At 49.7% G+C, this 24,203-nt stretch overlaps 1 protein-coding gene and 1 long non-coding RNA gene across 2 annotated transcripts in view; one reads left to right on the top strand and one right to left on the bottom strand.

Moving 5' to 3' along the window:
* Positions 1–3,966: 3,966 nt before the first annotated feature.
* The window catches only part of Pnpla1 (patatin-like phospholipase domain containing 1), a 34,162-nt gene continuing 13,925 nt past the window's right edge, over positions 3,967–24,203 (bottom strand). The window contains exons 2-10 of the mRNA NM_001191841.2: positions 17,784–18,016; positions 17,302–17,367; positions 16,266–16,475; positions 15,474–15,534; positions 11,837–12,499; positions 9,039–9,123; positions 7,356–7,478; positions 6,028–6,127; positions 3,967–4,497 (exon numbers count right to left, since the gene is read on the bottom strand). Coding sequence (NP_001178770.1) covers positions 4,474–4,497; positions 6,028–6,127; positions 7,356–7,478; positions 9,039–9,123; positions 11,837–12,499; positions 15,474–15,534; positions 16,266–16,475; positions 17,302–17,367; positions 17,784–18,016 — 1,565 coding nt within the window. The 3' untranslated portion in view covers positions 3,967–4,473. The remainder of the gene's footprint in view (positions 4,498–6,027; positions 6,128–7,355; positions 7,479–9,038; positions 9,124–11,836; positions 12,500–15,473; positions 15,535–16,265; positions 16,476–17,301; positions 17,368–17,783; positions 18,017–24,203) is intronic.
* LOC120098864 (uncharacterized) lies at positions 16,458–21,372 on the top strand. The gene is made up of 4 exons (XR_005497527.2): positions 16,458–16,594; positions 17,267–17,847; positions 17,944–18,008; positions 18,115–21,372. It is a non-coding gene; the product is annotated as an uncharacterized LOC120098864 (long non-coding RNA).

Genomic DNA, 24,203 nt, shown 5'->3' with positions numbered 1-24,203 from the left:
TCATCCAGTTAGAGGCAAAATGGCCACCACCACGCCCTATCCAGGACAGTCAGAGCCTGCTTGAGATTGGAGCCAGCCTCCCTGTCCATGTCCTGGGTTCTCTCTGGCCCATCCTAGGTGTAACACTGTGCTGACACAGTAACTAAAGGTGTCCTAGGTTGGGTGGTCATGAGCTCTGGGCTTCCCATCTGCTCCCAGGCTGGTAATGTCAGGAATGAGACATTGCTCTCCTAACCGCACTCTCCAGGCACGGAGAGGCTGGGTCAGCCATCTTTCTTTTTGATTACTCAGTGAAGCTGGTGTCACTTAGCCCAGATGCGGATGGAGGGAGGAGCCCATTCTCTGCTGAGCGTCTGAATGAGGCAGCGAGATGGGGGTGGGGATCAAGAGAGGAAGGAGGGGGTGGATGGAAAGAGAAGCCAAAGACCAAGAGGCCACGTAGCCAAAATGGCTGGTTATACGGGAATCGGAGAATCTCAGGCAAGGGGGGGGGGGGGGTAAAGCTCTGGGGTTGGAGAGATTTGAGGGTAAGGAGCGGGGCATGCCAGCCAGGGTGACTCGGTTAAATAGGCACGTCAGTCAGCCATTTGTCCCGGGGTTTCTTTGGGACCTAACAGTATCCAGTATGAGTACAGCCTGGGCTATTAGGGTCCATGATTTGCTGAAGAATGATACCCCGGATTCAAATACTATGTAAACGCAAAGAATGTTTTATTCTGCAGAAGTGCAGCATATTGGGGTCTCCCCTTATCAAGCTAGAGACATTGCAGGCCTGATTTAAAGCACATTAGGGAACTCCTGTTAATTAGGGACCTTTGTGTTAATCTGTTGGACATTCAATTACCAAGGTGTGGGGGCTGGAAACTTGCTGGGGAGGTAGCTGAGGAAATCTGGAAACTGCTGCTGACCTATATTGTCCTCACCTCAGGTCAGGTGGTTGGGATATTCCATTACCTGGGCGTGAAGGTTGGAGCCTGGGTGGTTTTTTGTTTGTTTGTTTGTTTGTTTGTTTGTTTGTTTTTCCTATTAGTAATTGACTTGCCCCGACTCATCCAGTTTTTTTGTTTTTTTGTTTTTTTTTAATTTAATTTATGTACAGCATTCTGCCTGCATATGTGACTGCAGGCCAGAAGAGGGCACCAGATCTCATTACAGATGGTTGTGAGCCACCATGTGGTTGCTGGGAATTGAACTCATGACCTCTGGAAGAGCAGTCAGTGCTCTTAACCGCTGAGCCATCTCTCCAGCCCGACTCACCCAGTTTTAGGCCTAGTGTCCTTAACTGCCAATTTGAAGTCTGTTGTGGAATCAGCCTAGCCTTCTCAGGCTATGTAAGACATCCCAGTCCACAAACAGAAATCAGTTAAAGGAAGAGCCCCGGGTATGGCGGTGCAGGCCTTTGGCTCTGGGGAGGCAGAGGCAGGTGGATCTCTGTGAGTTCAATGCCAGCCTGGTCTACAGGGTGTGCTCCAGGCTGGCTAAACCAGCCTACCAAGGCCTCATGTTTGAAGACAAACAAGTAGAAAGGGAGAGACTGAAGGGACCAATAGAAGTTAACGGTTAGCAGACGAAGTCACAGGACACCAGTACATCAGAACCTCAGGTAAATGACTGTGATGTTAGGAACAGCTGCCAGGAGAGCAATTGTTCCGTGTTCACCTGATGCTTCAGTCACAAGGTGTCCTGGGTCTTCATCTGCCAATCCTGGAACTGCTACAAACACCCGCGTTACCTCAAAACCGGGGAAATTAACAGAATCCTAGAGGACCAATAAGGGGGTTCTGGCTCCTTGGACATTGGAGGTGTTCAGGGTCGAAGCAGGCATAAATGGCTGAGGTGCCTAGTTAAGATCAAAAGGGACCTACCTGGTCAGGTTCTCCCAGCATCCCTCGGTCCCTACCTGTTACAGGGTGTGGCTGGCAGACCCCGCCCTCTACCCTGATCTCTCCAGTCCAGGGACTGGGTTGCCCTTCACCTATATAATGCAGACATTTTGCCACCCATCCATTTTGTACCTTTGGCCTCCTGGCTGTGGTACTTGGTTACCTTCTCTTCCTCCCCCTCTCCTTTCCCCTCCCCCTTTCACTCCCCCTCCTGCTACGTGGCACAGGCTCTGGGCTCTCCCACACCTCTATAATAAATACATCTCTCCCCCACCATACCTAGAAGCAGCCATGTTTTTTGTTTTTTCACTCAGGAGGCTTCTAGGCTTGACATACGCACTCTGAGGGAAGACAATTTTAACAGGTACCACGTACCCCTGGGCCAGGGAATTGGTACGCCAGGGTTGAGAGACTCTCCTGAAGGCAAAGGTCCTCATACTTGGGTGAAAGTCCTGCCTCAGGGACATGCTGCCACATGCCATCCTCCAGGTCCTGCCCTCACTGGTCTACACCACTGGATCGACCATGTTATTTGATCTAATTTTGTGGATGGCTGGGAGGTTTTTTTTTTTTTTTTAATGTGTATTGGTGATTGGCCTGCACATGTTTGTGTGAGAACCGCAGATCTTGGATTTAAAGACAGCCCCTGAGACAGTCTTTTTTTTTTTTTTTTTTTTTTTTTTTTTTTGGTTCTTTTTTTCGGAGCTGGGGACCGAACCCAGGGCCTTGTGCTTCCTAGGTAAGCGCTCTACCGCTGAGCTAAATCCCCAGCCCCCCCCCTTTTTTTTTTAAGCTTTATTTATTATGTATACAGTGTTCTGCCTGCACATATGCCTACAGGCCATAAGAGGGCACCAGATCTCATTACAGATGGTTGTGAGCCACCATGTGGTTCCTGGGAATTGAACTCAGGACCTCTGGACAAGCAGTCAGTGCTCTAACCACTGGGCATCTCTCCAGTGGGGGGGGGAGCGCCCTCTGCCCCGTTTTTGAGACAGTCTTATGTAGCCTAAGCTAGTCTCTAACTTACTATGTAGGATGACCTTGAACTCTTATCCTTTAGAGTCCAGCTACCACATTTCCTCTCTGGGATCTTTGATTCTTTGCTAATCTTTCAAAGCCCACTCTTTCCTGAAATGACTTGGGGTGGGAGTGGGGTAGGGAGTATAGCCTCCCCCAAGGCCTCCTTGGCACAGGGCCCCCTTTCTCTGCTAACATTTCTGTAGATTCCCCAGTGGCCAAGTCCAGCTTACATTTGAGCTTCACCCTTGGCTCTAGGTTTTGCATTTGAGTTAAGCAAATACTGGCAGGGCCCGTGGGCAGGCTGGGTCTGGCTGGGCTGGTTTCCTTTCTGGGGAGCAGTGGGGGACGCCTTCTGCTGGGCAGGCTGGAAATTTTGAGCCTTAGAGAGAGACCCATTGTCCAAATCCTAGCCAGGGTGACTCTGGCTTGTGGCACTCTGCAGGGTACACTTTCTTCACAGTAGACTGTGGCGGAACGAACCCTCCAAGGTCCGTGGTTGCAGAGACAGACTCTCGGAAGGGTAAGCATGAGGTATGAACAAGTGTGCAACCTGCCTAGAATCTGGTCTGTTCGTGCCCACGTCTGCTGAGCCTGTGGTCCCTTGGACTGGTTTCATCCTTTGGACTCAGCAGAAATGCCTATTAACATATCAAAATGGACCTGCCAGGCTCTCTCAGCATCCCTCAGTCCCTAGCTGCTATTATAGGATTGTCCCAGGGACTCTACCCTGAACTCTCTAGCATAGCCACTGGGCTGCCCTGCCCCCAGCTGCCTTTTCATATACAATCCAGTCATTTTGGCTATGTGTTTATTTTACCCTTTTACATTTGGGTCTCCTGGTTCTCCCCTTTCTCTTTCTCCTCACATGGCCCACCTCAGTATCACGTTCACTCTGGACTCTTCCAGATGCCTCTGGCTGTTTTCTCCCATAGGTCTGCAATAAACCTTCTCCTCCACCATACCTAGGAGCAGTCACATCCTTTTCGTTTTGTTTCTTTCAGAGCTCTCCTGGGGTCTGCAACGATTCTGCTGGAGGACTTAGAGTGCAAGGGCTAAAGTTACGTTTTAAGTTTTAATTGCTGTGCTTAAGAGACCTACAAAACAAAGATGTTTTTAACCTGTAAGCCCCACTTGCCCAAGGTCAGATAACTTCCAGGAATGCTGGGGGATATCTTTCATGTAAGACAACAAGCCACCTGTTTTCACTTCTGTAAACAGCTTGCTTGCCCCAACTGTACAGGATGTGCCCGGTCACATGTAGGTGGGAGGAACATAGGCAGGAAGTACAGTCAGGATGTATGCTTGCCCCAGATTGGACAAAAGCAGAATTGTGTCCCTCCTCCTGGAAGGATGGTGAGTGGTATGCGTTGATGTCTGTCTGTCCATCCAGAGCAGAACGGTGGAAGGGCAGCAAGACTGGAAGCAGGAGACTCTTCAGACCAGGAAACCCAACCTTGGGGGAGTAGACTTTCTGTAGCATTTGGTAGCTGAGGGCTCCCCTGGTCCCAAAAGACCTCAGGTGGAGGCTGGACCCAGGCTTCATGTCACTGGGGTCTCCTGCTCCAGCCTAGGAATTCTGTCCACTCACGCCCTAGGAAAGGACAAAGAGTCGTCAGTTTGAGTGACCCTTCCCTAAGACATCCTGTCTTAGTTCACCCCGACTTTTTTTTTCTTTCTTTTCTTTTCTTTTTTTCGGAGCTGGGGACCGAACCCAGGGCCTTGCCAGGGCCTTGCACTTGCTAGGCAAGTGCTTTACCACTGAGCTAAATCCCCAACCCCAAAATGTGTAGCCCAGGCTGGCCTCAAACTCGTGATCCTCCTGCCTCTGCCTCCTTCAGCAAATCCTACTGGCGTGCACCACCACAACCGGCATGATTTTTTTTAAATGTTTGAAATATTATAAAAGATTAGTTGGTTCTTGTTTTTTCCAGAAGGGTGGTGTGGTCTCTCCACTGCTCAGTTCAGTTGCGTGGTTACTGTTCTATGCCAGGTATGGACATATGAGTACTATGAGTACTATCTGGAAGTTATCAGTACAGTGTGTTTTGGGCTATTTGGTTTGACTTGGTTTTGATTATTTTAAGGCAGGGTTTCTCTAAGTAGCCAGGGCCGTCCTGGAACTTATTCTGTAGGTCAGTCTGGCCTTAAATTCAAAGATATGCCCGCTTCTGTCCCTGAGAGGTAGGGTAAAGGTGTGTACCCCCAGCTGTCGGTATCTTAACCTGTGCTTCTCAACCTTCCTAATGCTGTGACCCTTTAATGTAGTTCCTCCTGTTGCCTGACCCCCAACCATACAATTATTTTTGTTGCTACTTTGTAACTGTAATTTTGCTTCTGTTATGAATTGTAATGTAACAATCTGATACTCCAGATATCTGCTATGGTATCCCAGAGGGATTGAGAAGCATTGGTCTTAACAAAATCAATGTAACTTCTGTTTGGCTCTCCTTTTGTTTTGTTTTGTTTTGTTTTTCTTTTTTCTTTTTTTCGGAGCTGGGGACCGAACCCAGGGCCTTGTGCTTGCTAGGCAAGCGCTCTACCACTGAGCTAAATCCCCAGCCCCTTGTTTTGTTTTAAGATAGGATCTTATTATGTAGCCCTGGCTGTCCTGGAACTTGATATGTAGACCAGGCTGACTTCGAACTCACAGAGATCCTCCTGCAGAGCTCTGCCTCTAGAGTGCTGGAGTTAAAGGTGTGCACCACCACCTCCTCAAACAGTCTAGCTTGCTTTCTTGCTTTGGCTTCTCTCTCTCTCTTGCCGTGTGTGTATGTGTGTGTGTGTGTGTGTGTGTGTGTGTGTGGTGTGTGTGTGTGTGTGTGTGTGTGTTTCTCTGTTCCCATTTTGGAGTTTTTGACACAAGGACTCCTAATATAATGTTGGCTATGTTGGCTAGCTTTGAACTCCCAGCGATCCACCTGCTTCTGCTTCCCCAAATGCTGGCACTAAAGGTGTGCACCACCACACTCCCAGCTGTCCAGGCAATGGGCTGGAGCTGACCAAGGCTGTCCTTGGAAGGGAAGGAAGGGCAGAAAGGAAGCTATATGCTCAGAGTTGCTGCATCCCCCTGAGACAGGAGAGGCAGGGTCACTCTTAGGTGACATCCAGAGGAGTTCCATACCTCAGTGTAGCTGTATTCTTGAATCCGGTTGGGATGAGGTTTGTAGGTGACCCAGACTGTCTCGGGAAGTACAGAAAAGTCAAGTGGACAAGGTGCAGACCTGGATTTGAGACGCCAAGGACACATTCATGAGGGGAAATAAGAAGAGTCTCAAGCCTCACTTTCACCTGCTGTGTGACCCCAGGGTAGCCCCTTGCCCTCTCTGGAAAGTTGCAAGATCCTGCAGAGCCCACCGTAGAAGTAATCTTGGCATTAGACTTGCACCCCCTCATGGATGGGTCTTGTTTTAATTTTAAAGTTGTATTTATTTACTTCCCTTGTAGCTGCAGTTCCTTATTCTGGGGTTTCCAACTGGACCCAAGGATTGGCAGGCTTCACTGGCTCTTGGGTAACATTATGGCTGCTTTGGACACAGGGATCACAGAGGGAGCTTTGACCCTTGACCCTCAAACACAGACAGATCCTTAGACTCCTCTGTTACATGAGACTCTCTCTACAGGCAGTTGTGAGCAGGCAACAGGGTCCCAGCATCTCCCCAAGAAGACTAATTGACAGCTGAATAAAATACAAGTTTGGGAACCCAAGAGGGATGTTCAGTGGGTAGAGGCACGTGCCTCCAACCCTGCCCGTCTGAGGTTAGTTCCTGGGACCCATGAGACAGAAGGTCAGGAAATCTGCCTCCAGAAAAACCTGTCCTTTGACCTCTCCGGCACACACTCACGCACATTACACAATCAGTCAGTAAATAAATGCCAAAAATGTTTAGGGAAATTTCTGCCAAATGGACTAAAGAATCCTCAAAAGCAACTCCCTGTTTGTACGGGTAAGGGGTTTGCTGGCCAAAGAGTGATGTCACATATTTATAATCCCAGGACTGGGGAGCCGGGAGCAGGAGGGGATCAAAAGTACAAGGTTAGCTCTAGCTGCACAGTGAGTGAGTTTGAGGCTAGCCTGGTCTACATGGTGAGTTATGGGATAGCCAGGGCTACTCTGATCAAAACAACACAATACACAGTTGAGAAGTAGCTAGCAAACCTCCAGGACCCATGCACCTGACACATGCTGTTTTCCGAAGGCTTTCCCTTTCACAGGAGGGCTGCACCCTCCCAGGATTATGAACCGGGTCACCCCGTTTTTTTTTTTTTTTTTTTGGTTCTTTTTTTCAGAGCTGGGGACCGAACCCAGGGCCTTGCGCTTCCTAGGTAAGCGCTCTACCACTGAGCTAAATCCCCAGCCCCCGGGTCACCCCGTTTTTGAAGGTCAGAAAATGGAGAGCCTAGATGTTCTAAGCGCCGAGCTCTCCTGGCAGAGCAGAGACTCACACTTACTGCAGTTTGCTAGCTGGCTTCTTGGACTGAGGGTTTTTCTGGAAGCACTCTCTGGTGGCATTTGCCTTCTGTTTCCTCCTGAACATCTTTTTTGCTGTGTTTGAATCTGCAGCAGGACTGGCCCTGGGCAAAGAGACACAGGAGATGTCTTGGTATGAGAGCCTGAACAGTGTCTGATACCGTCAGAGTCCTGCCTCAGCTCAGCAGACCCAGTGGCCCTGGCTAAGGTTGACGTTCCCCAGTAACACGTCTGGTTACCGGTAACTATTTATCTGGTATGCGTAAGTGTGTTTACGTGTAAGGACATAATCACAGAGACCAAAAGAGGGTGTCAGATCCTCTGGAGTTGGAGAACTGTAGAGATAAAATTACATAATGGGGGAAACATCTTAGTAAGCTTGTTGTGAAGTTAACACACTTCTGTTCTATGGAAGAATGCCCAAGAACATGGTGGCACACACCTATAATCTCAAGACTCGGAAAGCAGAGGCAGGTTGCCCACTCATTGCCAGCCCGGGCTTTGTAATTGTATCGTTCATTCAACGATAAAATTAAGAACAGAATGTTTCAACTCCGCTTTTCTTTTTTTTTTCCGGAGCTGGGGACCGAACCCAGGGCCTTGTGCTTCCTAGGTAAGCGCTTTACCACTGAGCTAAATCCCCAGCCCCCAAATCCGCTTTTCTAAAAGACAGAGTTGAAAGTGTGTGTGTGGGGTGTGTGTGTGTGTGTTTGTGTGTGTGTGTGTGAGAGAGAGAGAGAGAGAGGGAGAGGGGGAGGGGGAGGGAGAGGGAGGAGAGAGAGAGGGAGAGGGAGAGGGAGGAGAGAGAGGGAGAGAGGAGAGAGAGAGAGAGGTGGGGGGGAGGGAGGGAGAGAGAGAGAGAGAGAGAGGAATGACCCCGCCCCCGATCTTTCACTGGCCAATCCAACTGTTTTCCAATCAGCAAGGGAGGCCTGGGAAATGTAGTTCCCAGGGATCTTTAAGAACTACAGATCTGCAGGCCCCATCCGGAAGTCCGTAGGCATGCTCTCTTGGTTTGGTTTCTGTTGTGGTGGTCAAAAGCCCTGACAAAGTCACTTAAGGCAGAAACGGTTTATTTGGCTCACAAATCCAGGCGATGATCCGTCACTGACACGAAGTGAAGGCGGCAGGACCTTGCAGCACCCCATCTCGTCACTCTCACAGTCAGGAGCAGAGAGCATTGAACCATGCTCGCCTCTGCTCAGCCTACTCTCTCCTTTTCATTCACTTCAAGGTTACAGTGCTGGGGCTAAAGCCACGCACCACTGCGCCAGCTCCAATGGAGACCTTTGAGAGGCCTTTTCTACCACGAGGAGCTACCTAACGCTAGGATGGTGCACCTGTTACACCGTTCCAATGGTGGCTTCACCCAAAATAAGACCCGGGACCTGGAATGCACACGCTCCCACTGTTCTAGAACAGGGTGTACCCCGTGTGTTCTGGAACAGGGTGTACCCCGTGTGTTCTGGAATGGGGAAGAGGGAAGGTGTAATCTCATGAACAGATATATTCCACATAGCTCCTCACTACAAGATAGAGAAGAGGGCAGGAAGAGTGAACCCCACAGACTCGAAGAGCTAAGTAATACCCAGGCAGCCGAAAGTGCAGAAACTTCATTTAGCCCGCCCCGCAAAGGAATCAGTCCTGAGGAAGGAGAAACTTACACCAGTAGAGGCTTGTCGGGGGCTCCCTTCCCCGTATCCGGTGCTGCCGAGCCTGTCAGCTGTGATGAGGCGGGAGACCCTGTAGCTGGAAGAAACACGGGAGGTATAAGGGCAGGTACTGGGTACTGGGTCATTTTGCAAACAACGGTGAGTGTGTCTGAGAACAACAAGGATGGCAGATACTGTGGTCCAGCACTCCTTTAGTTCCAGGAGTCAGAGGCAAGGGGATTTCAGAGTTTGAGGCTGGTCTGGTTTACATAACGAGAGCCAGACTATCCAGGGACCCAATAGCGATATGCTACTGTTTAAAGATTGATTGATTGATTGATTTTATATGAGAACACTGTAGCTGTCTTCAGACACACCAGACCCCATTACAGATGGTCGTGAGCTACCATGTGGTGGCTGGGAATTGAATTCAGGACCTTTGGAAGAGCAGTTGGTGTTCTTAACCACTTATCCATCTCTCCAGCCTGAAATGCTACCATTAAGGAAACAATTTTTTTTTTAATTTTTTTAAAAAATTTTTCCTTTTTTCTTTTTCCCAATTCTTTGAGCCAGGGTTTCTCTGTGTAGCTTTGGCTATCCTGGAACTCTCTGTAGTCCAGGCTGGCCTCAAACTCAGAGATCCACCTGCCTCTGACTCCCCAAAGCTCACAACTGCTCCAGGGTTTCCAGCGCCCTCTTCTGACCTCTTTGGTACCAGGTATGGGTGTGAGCGAGGCACAGAAACACGCACGAACCCTGAATGTTCATCAAAGAAAATCTTCCCCCCCCCCCAAATCTTTCTATGTAGCCCTGGCTGCCCTGGATCCTGGTCCAGCCTGTAAACACTAGGCTGGTCATGAACTCAGAGGTCTGCTTCCTTTAGCCTCGAAAGTGCTAAGATTAAAGGCAGGGGCCAGGGCATTCAGGAAACATAATGTTTTATTTTTAAACATTACGATTTTTCAAAGTCTTATGTGTATGTGTGTTTTGCCCAAATGTGTATGGTGAATTCAGACGCAAGAGGTCATGGGGATGCTGGGAGAGCAGCCAGTGCTCTTTAAATGCTGTGTCTCTAGTCTCTGTAAATGTCTTAAAAACAACAGCAAAAGTGAGTCGTCATGGTGGCTCAGTGGATAAAAGCACTTCCCTCGGAGCCTGAGAACCAGAGCTACACTATGCAGGACCCATGTGGTTAGAAGAGGAGAGAGTCAACTCCTGCTAGTTGTCCTCTGGCTTCCACGCATGTGCTGTGCGAGGCATCCCACCGTACCCAACAAATCAAAATTCAAAAACACACATACGGATGTAGGCAGGTATGAATATTTCAAAGGATTAATAAGGTTATTTTAAAATAATAAGCAAACAAACAAGTAAGCAATCAAATCGGCCAAGAATGCTCTCCTTCTCATATTTACGAGCCAAATTATCAACCACATCAGTGGATCCGGTGGAGACCTACGGCTGCAGCAGAGGGAGGTGGGCAGACCCCGCTCTTCCCCGCCCCCAAGGTGACGTCAAAGGGCGGGGCCTGAACAGCCACCAGCACAAGTAAACCTTCATCTTGGAATGAAGATTATTATTAGGACCACTGTGTGTGTGTTTGGAGTGAGTGTTCAAATGGTGTCAGAGATGGACACTGGGTGTCGTCCTCGATTGATTGGTTTTTGCTTTTTTTCAAGACAGGGTTTCTCTGTGTGCCATGATTGTCCTGTAACTTGCGATATAGACCAGGCTGGCCTCAAACTAAAGAGATCTGCCTGCCTCTGCCTTACGAGTGCTGGAATTACACATTTAATTATATATACTTTAATTTTTCACTGATCCCGCTAGGCTCATCAGCCATCGGAGCTGCAGGGATCTGCCTGTCTTCACGCCCTCGGCGCCAGAATTACAGACACAGGATGCTGTACCCAGCCTTTATGTGAGTACTGGGGATAAAACTCTGTCCTCATGACTTTATCTTTATTGGTTAAACATTTGTATGAACTGTATGAGTTCTAAATATAAATGGCTTTATTATAAGCATTTAATATCAATATTAAATTCATTTTATTTTTGAGATTTTTTTTTTTTTAGCTGAGTGGCAGTGGCACTCAACTTTAATCCTAGCACTCAGAAGGCAGAGACAGGAGGATCTCGGATTTTGAGGCCAGCCAGGTGGGTTCCAGGACAGTCAAGGCTACACAGAGAAACCCTGTCTTGGAAAACCAAAAGGAAAAAAATAAATCCTAAAAACCCAGATTTATGGGCTGGAGAGATGGCTCAGCGGTTAAGAGCACCCGATTGCTCTTCCAGAGGTTCTGAGTTCAATTCCCAGCAACCACATGGTGGCTCACAACCATCTGTAAAGAGATCCGATGCCCTCTTCTGGTGTATCTGAAGACAGCTACAGTATGTACTTATATATAATAAATAAATAAATCTTTAAAAAAAAACAACCCCCCCCAGATTTATTTTATTTCTAGTTGTGTAGATGGCAGGTGTGTGCACGTGTGTGTGCAGGTGCCCATAGGACCCAGAAGAGGGGACCGACATGGTTTTGAGCCACCCAGTCTCCTGGCCACTCTGAACTAAACTCAGGTCCTCTAAGAGAACAGCAATTGTCCTTAGCCCATCTCTCCAACCTCTTCGTGGTGTTTTTTGTTGCCAGAAGGAGGTTCAAGATACATGGGGACAAAGACACAAGGCAAGGGCCAGTATCCCCTGTGGAAGCTGCTAAAATAGATGGCCAATGTCACCCTTGGAATTGATGTTTCTCAGCTCCACATGGTTGATAGCTTGCCTGTGGACCAGAGCAGGGAGGGCATTACCTGAGGGTTGTTCTGGGCCTAGGTCTTCCACAGGTGGCTGGGCGGGTGGCGTTGAAGGACTTAGGGGCGGAAGTCCAGCTGTTGCCCCGGCTACTGTGGCTCCCTGGGAAGATTTGAGCAGCAGTCCAGCAGACTCGAGTGACGCAACAGACACAGAGGATCCAGCCTTTGATTCCTGTGAGTCTGCAGCTGGGAGTGATGCAGGGAGCAGGCTGTTTGTGCTTTGGTCATCAGTGGCCAAGTCTGGCTGACAGTCATCCTTCACTCCTTGCTCCAGGTTTGGAGTTTGAACATTCACTGGGCAACTGTCACTGGGGTCAGCGGGCCTCACTACTGCGCCCGGCTGGGCTTGGACCAACGGTGACACAGCTGGTTGCTTGGATGAAGAGACCGTTGGGGACACAGGTGACTCCTCAAACCCCTTGCACCCAGATTCAGATGTCTGCGCTGATGGGGTTGCTGGGGAATGGCTGTCCTTTCTGTCCTCTTTGAGAGCCCCCTGTACATGGGTTTGTGAGCAGTCCTCAGGGCTGTCTCTCTGTGCTGGGAGGCTCTGCAGACTCGTAGGTGGGGGCTCATGGCCAAGGGCGACCTCTATCTGGCAGTATACTTCTACCCTCGGAAAAATCACTCTCTTGCTGGGAGAGTCGAGGTACGCGGCATCTAGGAGAAACCACATCAGGTTTGATATGCTCATAATCTAGTATGGGTGTGTGTGCAAAATCTACATAAATATATCTGATGAGCACAGCCTTGTCCCAGCACTTGGCTAAGGCTAGAAGATCGTAAGAACAGAGAACAGATTGTGGGGTGGGGGTGGGGTGTTTTTGGCGAAGGTGGGGGATCATAAAGGAGCTCCAGAAAACTTTTTTTTTGAGACAAGATTTCATGTAGCCCAGGTTAGCCTCAAATTTACTATATAGCCAAGGATGACCTTGAACGTCTATTCTACCCCCCCCTCCCGCACATCCCCAGTGCTGGGATTACCGCACGCACCACCCTGCCAGGTTTACAAGTACTGGAAATTAAACGTGGGTTTTCACACACGCTAGGTAAGTACTCTACTCAAGTCCCAGTCCCGGCCTCTCCAGAAAGACGGGGATGATAGAATGTGCATGTGTGGGAGGACCTAGTCGGAAGGAGTGAGGGCGAAGCTTGCTGGGCACAGCTGGGTGCAGACTGGCATCCTTCAGCTCCGCCTCTCCCTTCCCACACCAGGGAGGCAGGCGGGGCTAGCGGCTTCCAACTGCAGGAGTAACTGGGTGGATGAGAGCTTTTGCAAGGGAGGGAGGAGAGAGGGGGTGACGATGAGATTGAGGGGTCCAGGGCAGCTTTATTCTGTGTGTGATGAGTCCCTCCCCCCTCTCCCCTCAATCAAGCAGAGAGCATTCTGACTGCTTCCTAGCGGCAGGTGGGAACCCATAGTGTGGCTCTGGGTACCAGCAGGGTTTTCCCAGGAGCTACTGATCACATCTTCTGCCAGTAGAAAAATCCAAGAAGCCTGGAGGGAGGGATGGGCAAGAGGGAAGGACTCGTGCGTGTGCGCTGGCGCCATCTGGCGGAAGGCCCGCGCATCACAAGGAGCCTGGGCAGAACCTAGGCTACCCTTGCAGCGGGGACAGGAACCAGAGAGTGTAGTTAAGCTGTGACCCAGATGCAGAAGGTTGTGGCCTGGCCGGGGGGAGGGGGGGGACGGGGGCGGGACGGGGACGGAGTCTCCTCCAAAATGTAAGTATCAAAAAAAAAAAAAATGTAAGTATCAAATTGTAGGATCTTCCCAACCTCCAGTTCCTCACAAACACCATCACCCAGGAAGATTGTGGGCTTCCCAGCTGGTGGCCAAAGAGTAGTGGCCAACCACCTCCCCCGCCCCATCCTCCAGGAGCTCACAGTAAAACTCTCTGAGACAGGGCTGGGGATTTAGCTCAGTGGTAGAGCGCTTACCTAGGAAGCGCAAGGCCCTGGGTTCGGTCCCCAGCTCCGGAAAAAAAAGAACCAAAAAAAAAACTCTCTGAGACAGTCGCTACCTTATAGATACAGAAGCCGAGACCCCAGGAGACTCATTACTGGACACCCCAAAGGTGTCAGGAGCTCGGGTACAAACCCTTCTTTACAAAGGAACTAAGACTCTGAGAGCAAGAGTGATTTTTCCAAGCACACCCAGCTCAGGGGTGGGGCTGAGAACCCCACTCGTCTCCAGGACCCAAGTGGTTCTCTGTCTGTCTGTCTGTCTGTCTGTCTGTCTGTCTGTCTGTCTGTCCCCTCTCTCCCTCATTCTGTTCCTAAGTCCCTGAATGCCTGGATTAAGGAATAAGGACCCAGGAGAAAGTCAGGAAGTAAATTTTTAAAAGAATATATATATATATATATATATATATATATATATATATATATATATATATATTCTAGTAAGAAAATATCGTTCAACCCTCATTTCACCCCAAAATATTTCTTTCCCCAAGTATACTTTTTAAACTTACAGAGCTGTATAGCCATATCAGAATAAGGAATGCTTGGAACTCAGAGTCCAGAAGCCAAGTACTTTGTACGACTGTGATAAGATATTACACATCTACTCTGAAGATTGTGTGACCACGTGGAGAAAGGCCAGGCCAGCATTCGGTAAGCGCCCTTGGCCCCTAGGATTCCCTTTGTCTGGAACCACATTCTAAAGATTTATTTATTATATATAAGTACACTGTCACTGTCTTCAGACACACTAGAAGAGGGCATCAGATCCCATTACAGATAGTTGTGAACCACCATGTGGTTGCTGGGAATTGAACTCAGGACCTCTGGGAGAGCAGTCAGTGTTCCTAACCACTGAGCCACCTCTCCAGCCCCTGGAACCACATTCTAAGTAGTTAACCCTAAATATGGGCAGGTCTCTGGTCTCTCTCCATAAAGATGCTTGTCACCTTCACGGAGTTTGATCGAATTAGCCTCTGTATTGATTTATTCGTCTGATGAAGGCGAGAGGAAACTGGTCCGGGTCCCCTTCCCAGACCAATATAGGATGTTGATCAGTAAATCACTCAAATGTAGTCACATCTACTTGAGACCGGGTCTGGAGCAGCACAGACTGGCTTAGAAGCAGCTATCATATCTGAGGGTAACCTTGAATATCCAATCCTTTAGCCTTATTCTGAGTGGCGGCATTCACTCGTTCACAGTCCTTGTCTGATGGGGCGTTGAAGAGTGACCCAGGGCTTTATGCACGCCAGGCAAGCGCTCTACCTACTGAACTCCAGCGCCAACCTCTCTGTTTTTAATTTTATAAATACACTTTTAGAAATATTCTCAGCTGGTCAGCGGTGGCACACGCCTTTAGTCCCAGCACTTGGGAGGCGGAGGCAGGTGGATCTCTTGAGTTCCAGGCCAGCTTGCTCTACAAGGTGAGTTCTAGGATGGCCATGGCTGCACAGAGAAACCCTGTCTCAAAAGACTAAAATATATGATACTAAATATATGATATATACATATATTTTTTCAACTCACAGCCACAGTGGTCTGTCTTGGGCTGTTCTTCTGTCCAGCTTTCTTGGCTACAGCTTTGGGACCCTGTCCTCTACCCAGACTTCTATTCCCACCCCTTCCACACACCTTGCCCTCCCTTCCCCAGGCTCCAGTTACTCACTCAGCCTCCGCAGGTATGAGACGGCATCATCGTATCCCCGGTAGTAATATTCCTGCAGGATCTAGATGGTGACACAGGAAAACAAACGAGGCTGCAGCCACCAAGAGGGCCAGTGTCCCACCATAGCCGCTCTATAAGTAGACACTCCTCTAGTCCCTCCTACCCAGGACCATGTCAGCAAGCCCCGGGCTATACCCCACCCCCTCACTGTCTGCCCAGGAGAGCGGGAAGCAACTGCTAACATGGTAGGGGTGGGCGTATCAGTGTGTCGGTCGTCTGTTCCCAGAGCATCACCAACCTCTACTGTGGGAGTTGGTGGGATGTCTCTGGGGGAACCAGAGACCGCACGTCTGGGTCTTAAGAAGGACAGAGCTTGGTGTTTTGATTCAAACTCCAGCCCTACTCTTTGTGTAGCTGTAACCACCACAGCCTCATGTTCTCAACCTGTGGGATTTTGTTTGGAGACCGGATAGCATGTAACCCGAGCTAACCTCAAACTTCCCCATCCAGCTAAGGGTGACCTTGAACTCCTGATCCTCCTGCCTCCACCTCCCCAGTACTGGGACTACAATATTCCACTGTCCTCAGTTTGTGCGGTGCTGGGGAATAGAACCCCGGGCTTCATGCACGCTAGGCAAGCACTCTACCAATTGAATGACATCTGTAGCCTGCTGGGGTTTTTTTTTTAGCGGTCCTTTAAGCACAGCAAAACCCTGGACATTTTGAGGGGAGAGGCACAAAAGGAGGGTCCCCATCTGTTCTGGATCCCACCCTGCGGGCCCTGTCTCTCACCACCAGGTCCGGGGGGAACAGCGCATGCGTCATGCGCGTGATATTCTCCAAGGAGAACTGGAAGGAGAAGTTAAACATTCGGAAGTCATGGAAGATGGCGGGGCAGTCCCTCGGACAGATGTCCTGCTGGCTGCTGAAGGTGGAGATGGTGATGGAGTCTGTCCAGAAGGCGCAGGGCTGCATGCTTGTGAAGCCGCCGTCGATGTATCTCTTCAGGGACGAGAGACGCTCAGTCAGAAAAGGCTCGGAGGAGCTGGGGCCATGGGAGAGCAGAGCCCCCCCCCTTTGCGACCGACAAGCCTCGAGGCTGAGGTCCCCCGAGATAGATGGTAGGTGGCGTGGGCATGGTCACTTGCATCTATAATGGCGTCGGGACTCCAAGTCTAAGGCTCTGGCCCTGGACTGTTCTCCCTCACGAACCTTGTTGATATCACCTATGGGGTACCTCTACTGAATGACTTAAGAAACCATCCCCGCTTCTGCAACCTCACCCACGGTACACCAACCTCCACCCCCTTTTCTTTGGAGTGGGGGCTGGGACTTCTGTTGGTTTCCTTACTTATGAACTGAATAAGAGCTAGCCAGTACACAGATTCTGTATCCTAGGGCTGCCATAAAATATCTGGACCACTTGGTTACATCCCTCCTCCCCCCCTATCCAGACCGGTCACAGGAGACTGGTCATGGGTACCTTAAGCCAGAGATGCAGAATCTTGGCCAGCCCGGATCTGTTAAAGCAAAGTCCCAATTATCTGAGTTTACTCATGAGCACACGAAAGCCTGGCCCTGATAGCCCCGAAGGTCTCCTCAGTCAGGGTCTCAGGGCCCTGGGTTCTGGGGTCTGTATTCTGCACACTGACTTCTGGGAGCACCTGGCGAGCCTTGGTGACTTGCTGGGTTCAGTACGGGGTTGGTGGGTCTAGAGAGGGACTTGGACCAACCGGAGGAGGTGCCCCTTAAAAAGGTAGGAACTCTGAGTGGTCGATGTTCCCTGCCTTAAGGTGCCCCAGGGTCGCAGCTCACCTAAGCCACTCACCTCGCCCCGATATGTTGGGGGTATGAAGCCACAGTAGACAGGAACAAAGCAGCTACAATACAGAGCCTGGGGAGAGACAGAGCAAGATGCTACAGGCCCTGGGGAGACACAGGGCTGAGATGCTACAGGTACTAGGGTGGGTGCTAATGACCCCTGACCCCTACCAATTCTCCATTCCTTACATTTAAAGTAAGGGCACTGGCCTGGGGAACTGTCTGGAACTTGCTTCCCACCCTGATCCCTTGTTGGGTCCTTGGTAATCTACTGGACCACTTAGTAGACTAATCGAGTCTCTTCTTGTAGAACTGTTCCTGGCAGAGACACAGGCAGGAAGGGAAGGGAAGGGAAGGACCAGGCAAATCAGAAAAGTGACGAAGACAGGAGGCTGGGGACCTCCTCCCCAGACAGGAGCGACGAAGACAGGAGGTCGGACCGTGCTGCCCCTGTTTCCCCAGGAGGTGGCGCCCCAACCAGTGTCTTACCTCAATGAGCTCCTCCTTGGACCGGTACTCCGAAACCACGACGTTCTCTCCGTCCGTGACCCGGGTGAGGCTCACGTGGAGCTTCCCGGTGGCGGCCTTGTAGGAGTCCTCGGGGAGCACGTCGTACAAAAACTGTCGCATCATTTGTACCATCTTGCAGGACGGAGACAGAGGTCCTAGGAAGAACTTCTTCACCTCGGCCAGACCCATATTCAGCACTCTGAGGTACTCCTCTGTGGAGGGAGCAGAGGGGAGACGCACCCTCAGCGACAGTGCGGGACCACGCGGGAGGGGCCCTGGGCTCACTGACGTCAGCCATTTCACCCAACAGTTCTCAGCGAGGAGGTCTCCAACCCAGAAGCCTGGGGCCTCAGGAACAGAACAGAGCAAGACCACAAATGAGGAAGTCTCAGATGCCCTATAGCTTGGAGACGCCGGCATCCGCATGGAACTCGGGTGTCCTGCTTCTTGACCATGTACCGCCACCCAATAGAAATTTTCAGTGACTGAAAAGATATTTTCTCCCTGCAAAACGGCTCCTCCAGCTTCCCCACACCTGAGGTCTTTTTTTTTTTTTTTTTTTTTTTTTTTGTTCTTTTTTTCGGAGCTGGGGACCGAACCCAGGGCCTTGCGCTCAGTAGCTCTACCACTGAGCTAAATCCCCAACCCCTACCTGAGGTCTTCTACCAGGCTGTGCTCATGAGAGACCCATATGAGATTCCCACACAAATGCAGATGAGATTGGAAGCCTTTTACCAAGTGACAAGGGCACCTGCTTAGAGGCCACATACCTTTGGCAGACTTCACCCACATTGTGTAGCCAAGGATGATCTTGAACTCCCAATTCTACAGTCTCCTCAGGAGTGACACCATGCTTGGTTTATGCTATGCCAAGGGGAGAACCCAGGACTGCACACGTGCTGGGAAGGAATCTGCTAATTTAGCAGTAACTGTGCTCTCATAACCAGATTTTTACATTTTTAAAAAAATATTTATTATTTATTTTATGTATGTGAGTACACTGTTGCTGTCTTCACCAGAAGAGGGCATCAGACCCCATTACAGATGGTTGTGAGCCACCATTTGAACTCAGGGATTTGAACTCAGGACCTCTGGGAGAGCAGTCAGTGCTCTAACCACTGAACCACCCTCCAGCCCCAGATTTTAACATTTTTATTCATGTATATGTGTGACCACAGAAGTTAAACTGGGTTGTAGGATCCCCGGGAGCTGGAGTTAAAGGCAGCTGGGAGCTGTATTACATGGCCAGTAGGAACTGAACTTAAATCCTCTGTAAGAGCAGCAAATGCCCTTAACCACTAAGTCACCTCTCCAGTCCCACAAATACTGTTTTCTCTTGGTGCCGGGGATTGAACTCTGGGCTTTTGCACACGTTTGCATAAATTGCGCACTTGATCACTGAACTGCGGAGCCAGTCCTTAAACAACATCTCATTTGGAAACGTCTGTTTAAAGTCATGCATATGCATCAGGGACTTGTATAGCCCTGAGCTCCCTGTCGTGGGAGGCAGCGGAGAGGAGGTTGCATAAGTATCTCTGTCAGAAAGCTTATCAACCAGATCTGTGGGTGGGTGGGAAGGGCTGAGCCTTACCAGCTTGCATTCTAGTGCCTGGCAATGGATCTCCATCAGACACACAGAGAAGGTAACCGATTTGCCCAAACTCATCAATGTAGAGACCAAAGGACAGCTTATCCTATTGCATTTTATAGTTCACAGATTATATGTCACTGGTCTAACCCCAGAGACTGCGAACGCTGGAGTGCCGTTGTGCAGATAGAGAAACTGAGGCAGCGAAAAGCGCCTTGCCTGAGGTCACACAGTCAGGCAGTGTTGGTTTGCTGGTGTTTCGCTTTCTGACTCCAAGCCATTCCCTCACCCCCGCCCAGATCATAGTTGCAGGACACGGTAGGGACCCCAGACTTTGCTGTGAACGTGGATTGATTGTACCCCTTCTTGGGAGTAGGAAACTTGGCAATGTCAGCCTTCCCGTGTGTAGGCATGAACAGTCGTGTCTTCCCTCTAGGGAGGGTGGCAACCAGCTGTCAGGTTAGAAAACAACCTGGCAGGCTGGAGAGATGGCTCAGTGGTTAGAGCACTGGCTGCTCTTCCAGAGGTCCCGAGTTCAAATCCCAGCAACCACACGGTGGCTTACCACTATCTGTAATGGGATCTGATGCCCCCTTCTGGTGTGTCTGAAGACAGCGACAATGTACTCATGTAAATAAATAAATCTTTATAAAACAACCTGGCAAGAGGCCACCAAGGTCTCCGGTCTCGGTCTCGGTCTCGGGGAAGACAGATTTACAAGGGTGGGAATAGTTTTCCTGTAACGTAGTCTGGCCTCAGACTCACTATGTAGCCAAGGACGACCTTGGACTCCTGATCTCCCTTCAGCCAGTTTCCTAGTGCTGGGATGACAGATGTGTGCCCTCAGAGGAGCTGTTTAAAAACATTGTCCATGTACACATGCCACGGCACAAGCTACTCGCGCCGCCATGCCTTTGCTGATTCCCAGGTCAGAGCGGTGATGGACGCCCTGGAACTGGAGTTACGGGTGGTTGTGAGCCCTAGTGGACTCTGGGAGTCCATCTAGGTCAACTGGAGGAGCAGCCAGTACTCATAACTGCTGAGCAGTCTCTCCAGACTTTTTTTTTTTTTTTTAAGTTCTTAGCAGGCTACCCGAGGTCATTGACCCGCCCTCAGCCTGCTTCAGCCTGTTCTACCAGGTCTGGAAAGTCACTGGCGGCGCCTGGGGATGATTCAGGAAATGTGTTTCCGTCACAGGAAGCACACCTACTCATGTGAGAAACCCCAAACAAATCCAATACAAACAGGCATGGAGGCACAAGTCTACTGTGGCCCCAGGACTTGGGAGGTACATGCAGGAGGAATCAGGAGTTTGAGGATAGCCTGGGCTACATAGAGCCTGCCTTAAATGCAAAGAAACAAACAAAAAAAAAGTCAAAATTCCTCTATCCAGAAATTAACGTCTGGCCTGCCCTTTTTAAAAGGCTCTATCTGCATGTACACCTGCAGACCAGAAGAGGGCGTCGGATTCCATTACAGATGGTTCTGAGCCACCATGTGGTTGCTGGGAATTGAACTCGGGACCTCTGGAAGAGCAACCGGTGCTCTTAACTGCTGAGCCATCTCTGCAGCCCTCCTACTCAGCCAACCTGGTCTACAAAGCAAGTTCCAATGCAGCTAGGGCTACACAGAGAAACCCTGTCTTGAAACAAGGAGGAGGAAGGGGAGGAGACAAAGATGGGCAGCCTTCGAAGGCCTGTGAGGTGGCTCAGTGGGTTAAGTCACTCGCTGCCAAGCCTGAGGGCTTGAGTTCCAACCTCCTGACCCGAGAGCTAGGGGAGAACTGAGTCCTACAGGCTGCCCTCTGACCTCCACCGGGGCATGTACACACACCAACGAGTATGATGTATGAGTGACTCTTCCAGCAAGGCTCTGCCTCCTGAACCTACACAGAGCTCAACCACCTGGGACACGTATTCAATCTCTGGAGCCTTTGGGGGACATTTTCATTCAAACCACCACATGCACATGCATGCACAGACATACACATACATACATGCATGCAAGCACACACAGGCACATACAAGCATGCACACACTCCAAGGGGCCGGAGAGATGGCTCAGTGGTTAAGAGCACTGGCTGCTCTTACACAGGATCCAGCTTCAATTCCCAACATTAAACAATCGTAACTCCAGTTCCAGGGCACCCAACGCCCTCTTCTGGCCTCTGTGGGTGCCACATGCACTTGGTACACAGGCCTACATACACTGCAGGCAAACACTCAAACATAACACACAGATAGATGAACTAAAAATATATATACACCAGAAGAAACATCTATGCTAAATTCTCTGCCCGTGTCCCGGACTTTTTTCTGTGGGGCAAACCACTAGAAGTGGGCATTCGAGGTCAAAGGTCGGCGTGAGTAAAGCCTCAAGTGCTTGTTTTAACTTGAGCTTTAGAACAGGATCTATTCCCAGTTGGCAGGGAGGGGAGAGAGTAGAAATAGTACTGATATTTGCAGGGCCCGTGCATCTGAAAATGGTTCGGTCTGGAAATCAGCTGTGTACCACCCAGACACACACAGCCAGAGGGAGGCCGATTGGTTTCTCTCAGCCCGGGGGTGTTGGCTTAAAATTCTTCCCTGATGCTTAAAGCAGGCACAAACCGAAAGGTCGTCTGTCTCTCTGCGTCTTTTTGCTTCCCTCCTGGTTTCTTTGTGTGTCTGTTTTCGGGGTCTCTGTGTGTCTATCCTTGTGGTCTGTGTGTCTGTCCTTGGGGTCCTTGTGTGTCCATCCTCGGGGTTTGTGTGTCTGTCCCCAGGTCCTATGTGTCTGTCCTCAGGGTTCCTCACTGTCTCTCCCTCCTCCCTAACTCTCCTCCCAGTGTTTTGGTGATGGGGAGGAGAGATGGATAAGTAACCAAGTCAAAGAAATGTCCTTTAGTGGAGACAACCATTAGCAGGTGTAATGGTTCGTATTGGTCATCCCAGAGCTCAGGAGATAAAGGTAGGAGGGTTGGTTCGAATTCAAATTGAATCCGGTCAATTTTGCAGGATATTTGATCATACTGTGAACCCTGGGATTCCATTGTTTACTGGAAAAAAAAACTGTTTCTAGTTGTGGTGTAAGCCCTTAGCACGCACCTTTTTTTTTTTTTCTTTTCTTTTTTTCGGAGCTGGGGACCGAACCCAGGGCCTTGCGCTTGCTAGGCAAGCGCTCTACCACTGAGCTAAATCCCCAACCCCTAGCACGCACCTTTAATCCCTCTGGGTACAATACAGACATAACCTTAGTACCCACTTTTAACCCCAGACAATGAAGGTAAAGTGAGTTTACAGAAGGAAGCAGCCATGTTTGAAAGTGATGTCTAATTGAGTGGCAGACAAAGTGCCGAATCAGAGAAAGAGTTGACAGAATAGGACCTGCCCAACTCTCACGGGATCAGAAAGAGAGGGCTGGAGAGATGGCTCAGCGGTTAAGAGCACCCGACTACTCTTCCAGAGGTTCTGAGTTCAATTCCCAGCAACCACATGGTGGCTCACAACCATCTGTAAAGAGATCCGATGCCCTCTTCTGGTGTGTCTGAGGACAGCTACAGTGTACTTATATATAATAAATGAATAAATCTTAAAAAAAAAAAAGAGAGACAATTTAAGAGATCACAGAGAGAGAAAAGGAGAGGAATCTTACACAGATGGTTGCAGAAAGAGAACAAGCCAGAGAATGAGAAGGGGGCCAGAAGATTAGAACAGACTGCCAGAGTTAGTATGAGGCCAAGCAGAGCAATTCAGTGAGAACCCGAGAGAAGCCAGACTGAATCAGTCAGCTTGAAGAAGAGCTGGAGCCGGAACAGCTGAGTTGAATCAGCCAGCCAGAGTTCAGAAAGAGGTAGAAAGGGTGAACCCATTCGTCAGCGAGTATCAGAGGCTGAAAACATTCTAGGCCTACATTAGATTGTATAGAGGCTGGAAGCTTCCAGGACTCGGCCTAGGTTAGCAGATGGATGTAATAAGACGACTTCAGGTGAGTAAAAGTTACTTTATAGGTCTACACAGAGAGTTCCTCAGGCATGGAAGACCGTGCCTCAGAGAGAGAGAGAGAGAGAGAGAGAGAGAGAGAGAGAGAGAGAGAGAATATGCTGGGTTTGGAACCTTCACTTCTCTACATGTCTGATTTTCTAGCACTTTCTCCCATTCAAAGGCCTCTGTGACTATTGTCAACTGAACACAACCTAGAGTCACCTGGGAGACAAACCTCTGGGCATGTCTGTCAGGGAAATTCTAGACAGAGTTAAGGAAGAGAATACTCAGAATACTCAGTCTGAAAGTGGACAGCACCATTGCCTGGGCTGGAGTCCTGGACTGCCTACAGGGGAGAAAGGGAGGTGGCTACCAGCCTTGATCTCTCTCTCTGAGTCCTTACCAGCCGTCTCAAGCTCCTGCCAGTGTGACGTCCCTGTCACAATGGATGGCACCCTCAAACTGAGCTAAAATAAGGCTTTCTTTCTACATTATTTTTATCAAGTAGTTTTGTCCTGACAAGTAGTGACAATTTCCAGGCTGCCAGGTTCCTTCAGTCATGGTTCCAACCGCAGCAACGTGGGGTTTGAAAGTAGTATCTTGGGCTGGAGAGATGGATCAGTGGTTAGAGCACTGACTGCTCTTCCAGAGGTCCTGAGTTCAATTCCCAGCAACCACATGGTGGCTCACGACCATCTGTAATGAGATCTGATGCCCTCTTCTGCTGTGTCTGAAGACAGCGACAGTGTACTTAGATATAATAAATGAAAGTAGTATCTTGGGCTCACTGTATCCTGGTCAGGGAACCCCAGGTGAGTTGCCCCGACCCAGTCTCTACCAGCTGCTTCC

Source organism: Rattus norvegicus, chromosome 20, assembly GCF_036323735.1.
Source record: "Rattus norvegicus strain BN/NHsdMcwi chromosome 20, GRCr8, whole genome shotgun sequence".
Classification (NCBI taxonomy): domain Eukaryota; kingdom Metazoa; phylum Chordata; class Mammalia; order Rodentia; family Muridae; genus Rattus; species Rattus norvegicus.
The sequence above is the reverse complement of the archived record's forward strand: the minus strand, read 5'-3'. Positions and strand labels throughout refer to the sequence as shown.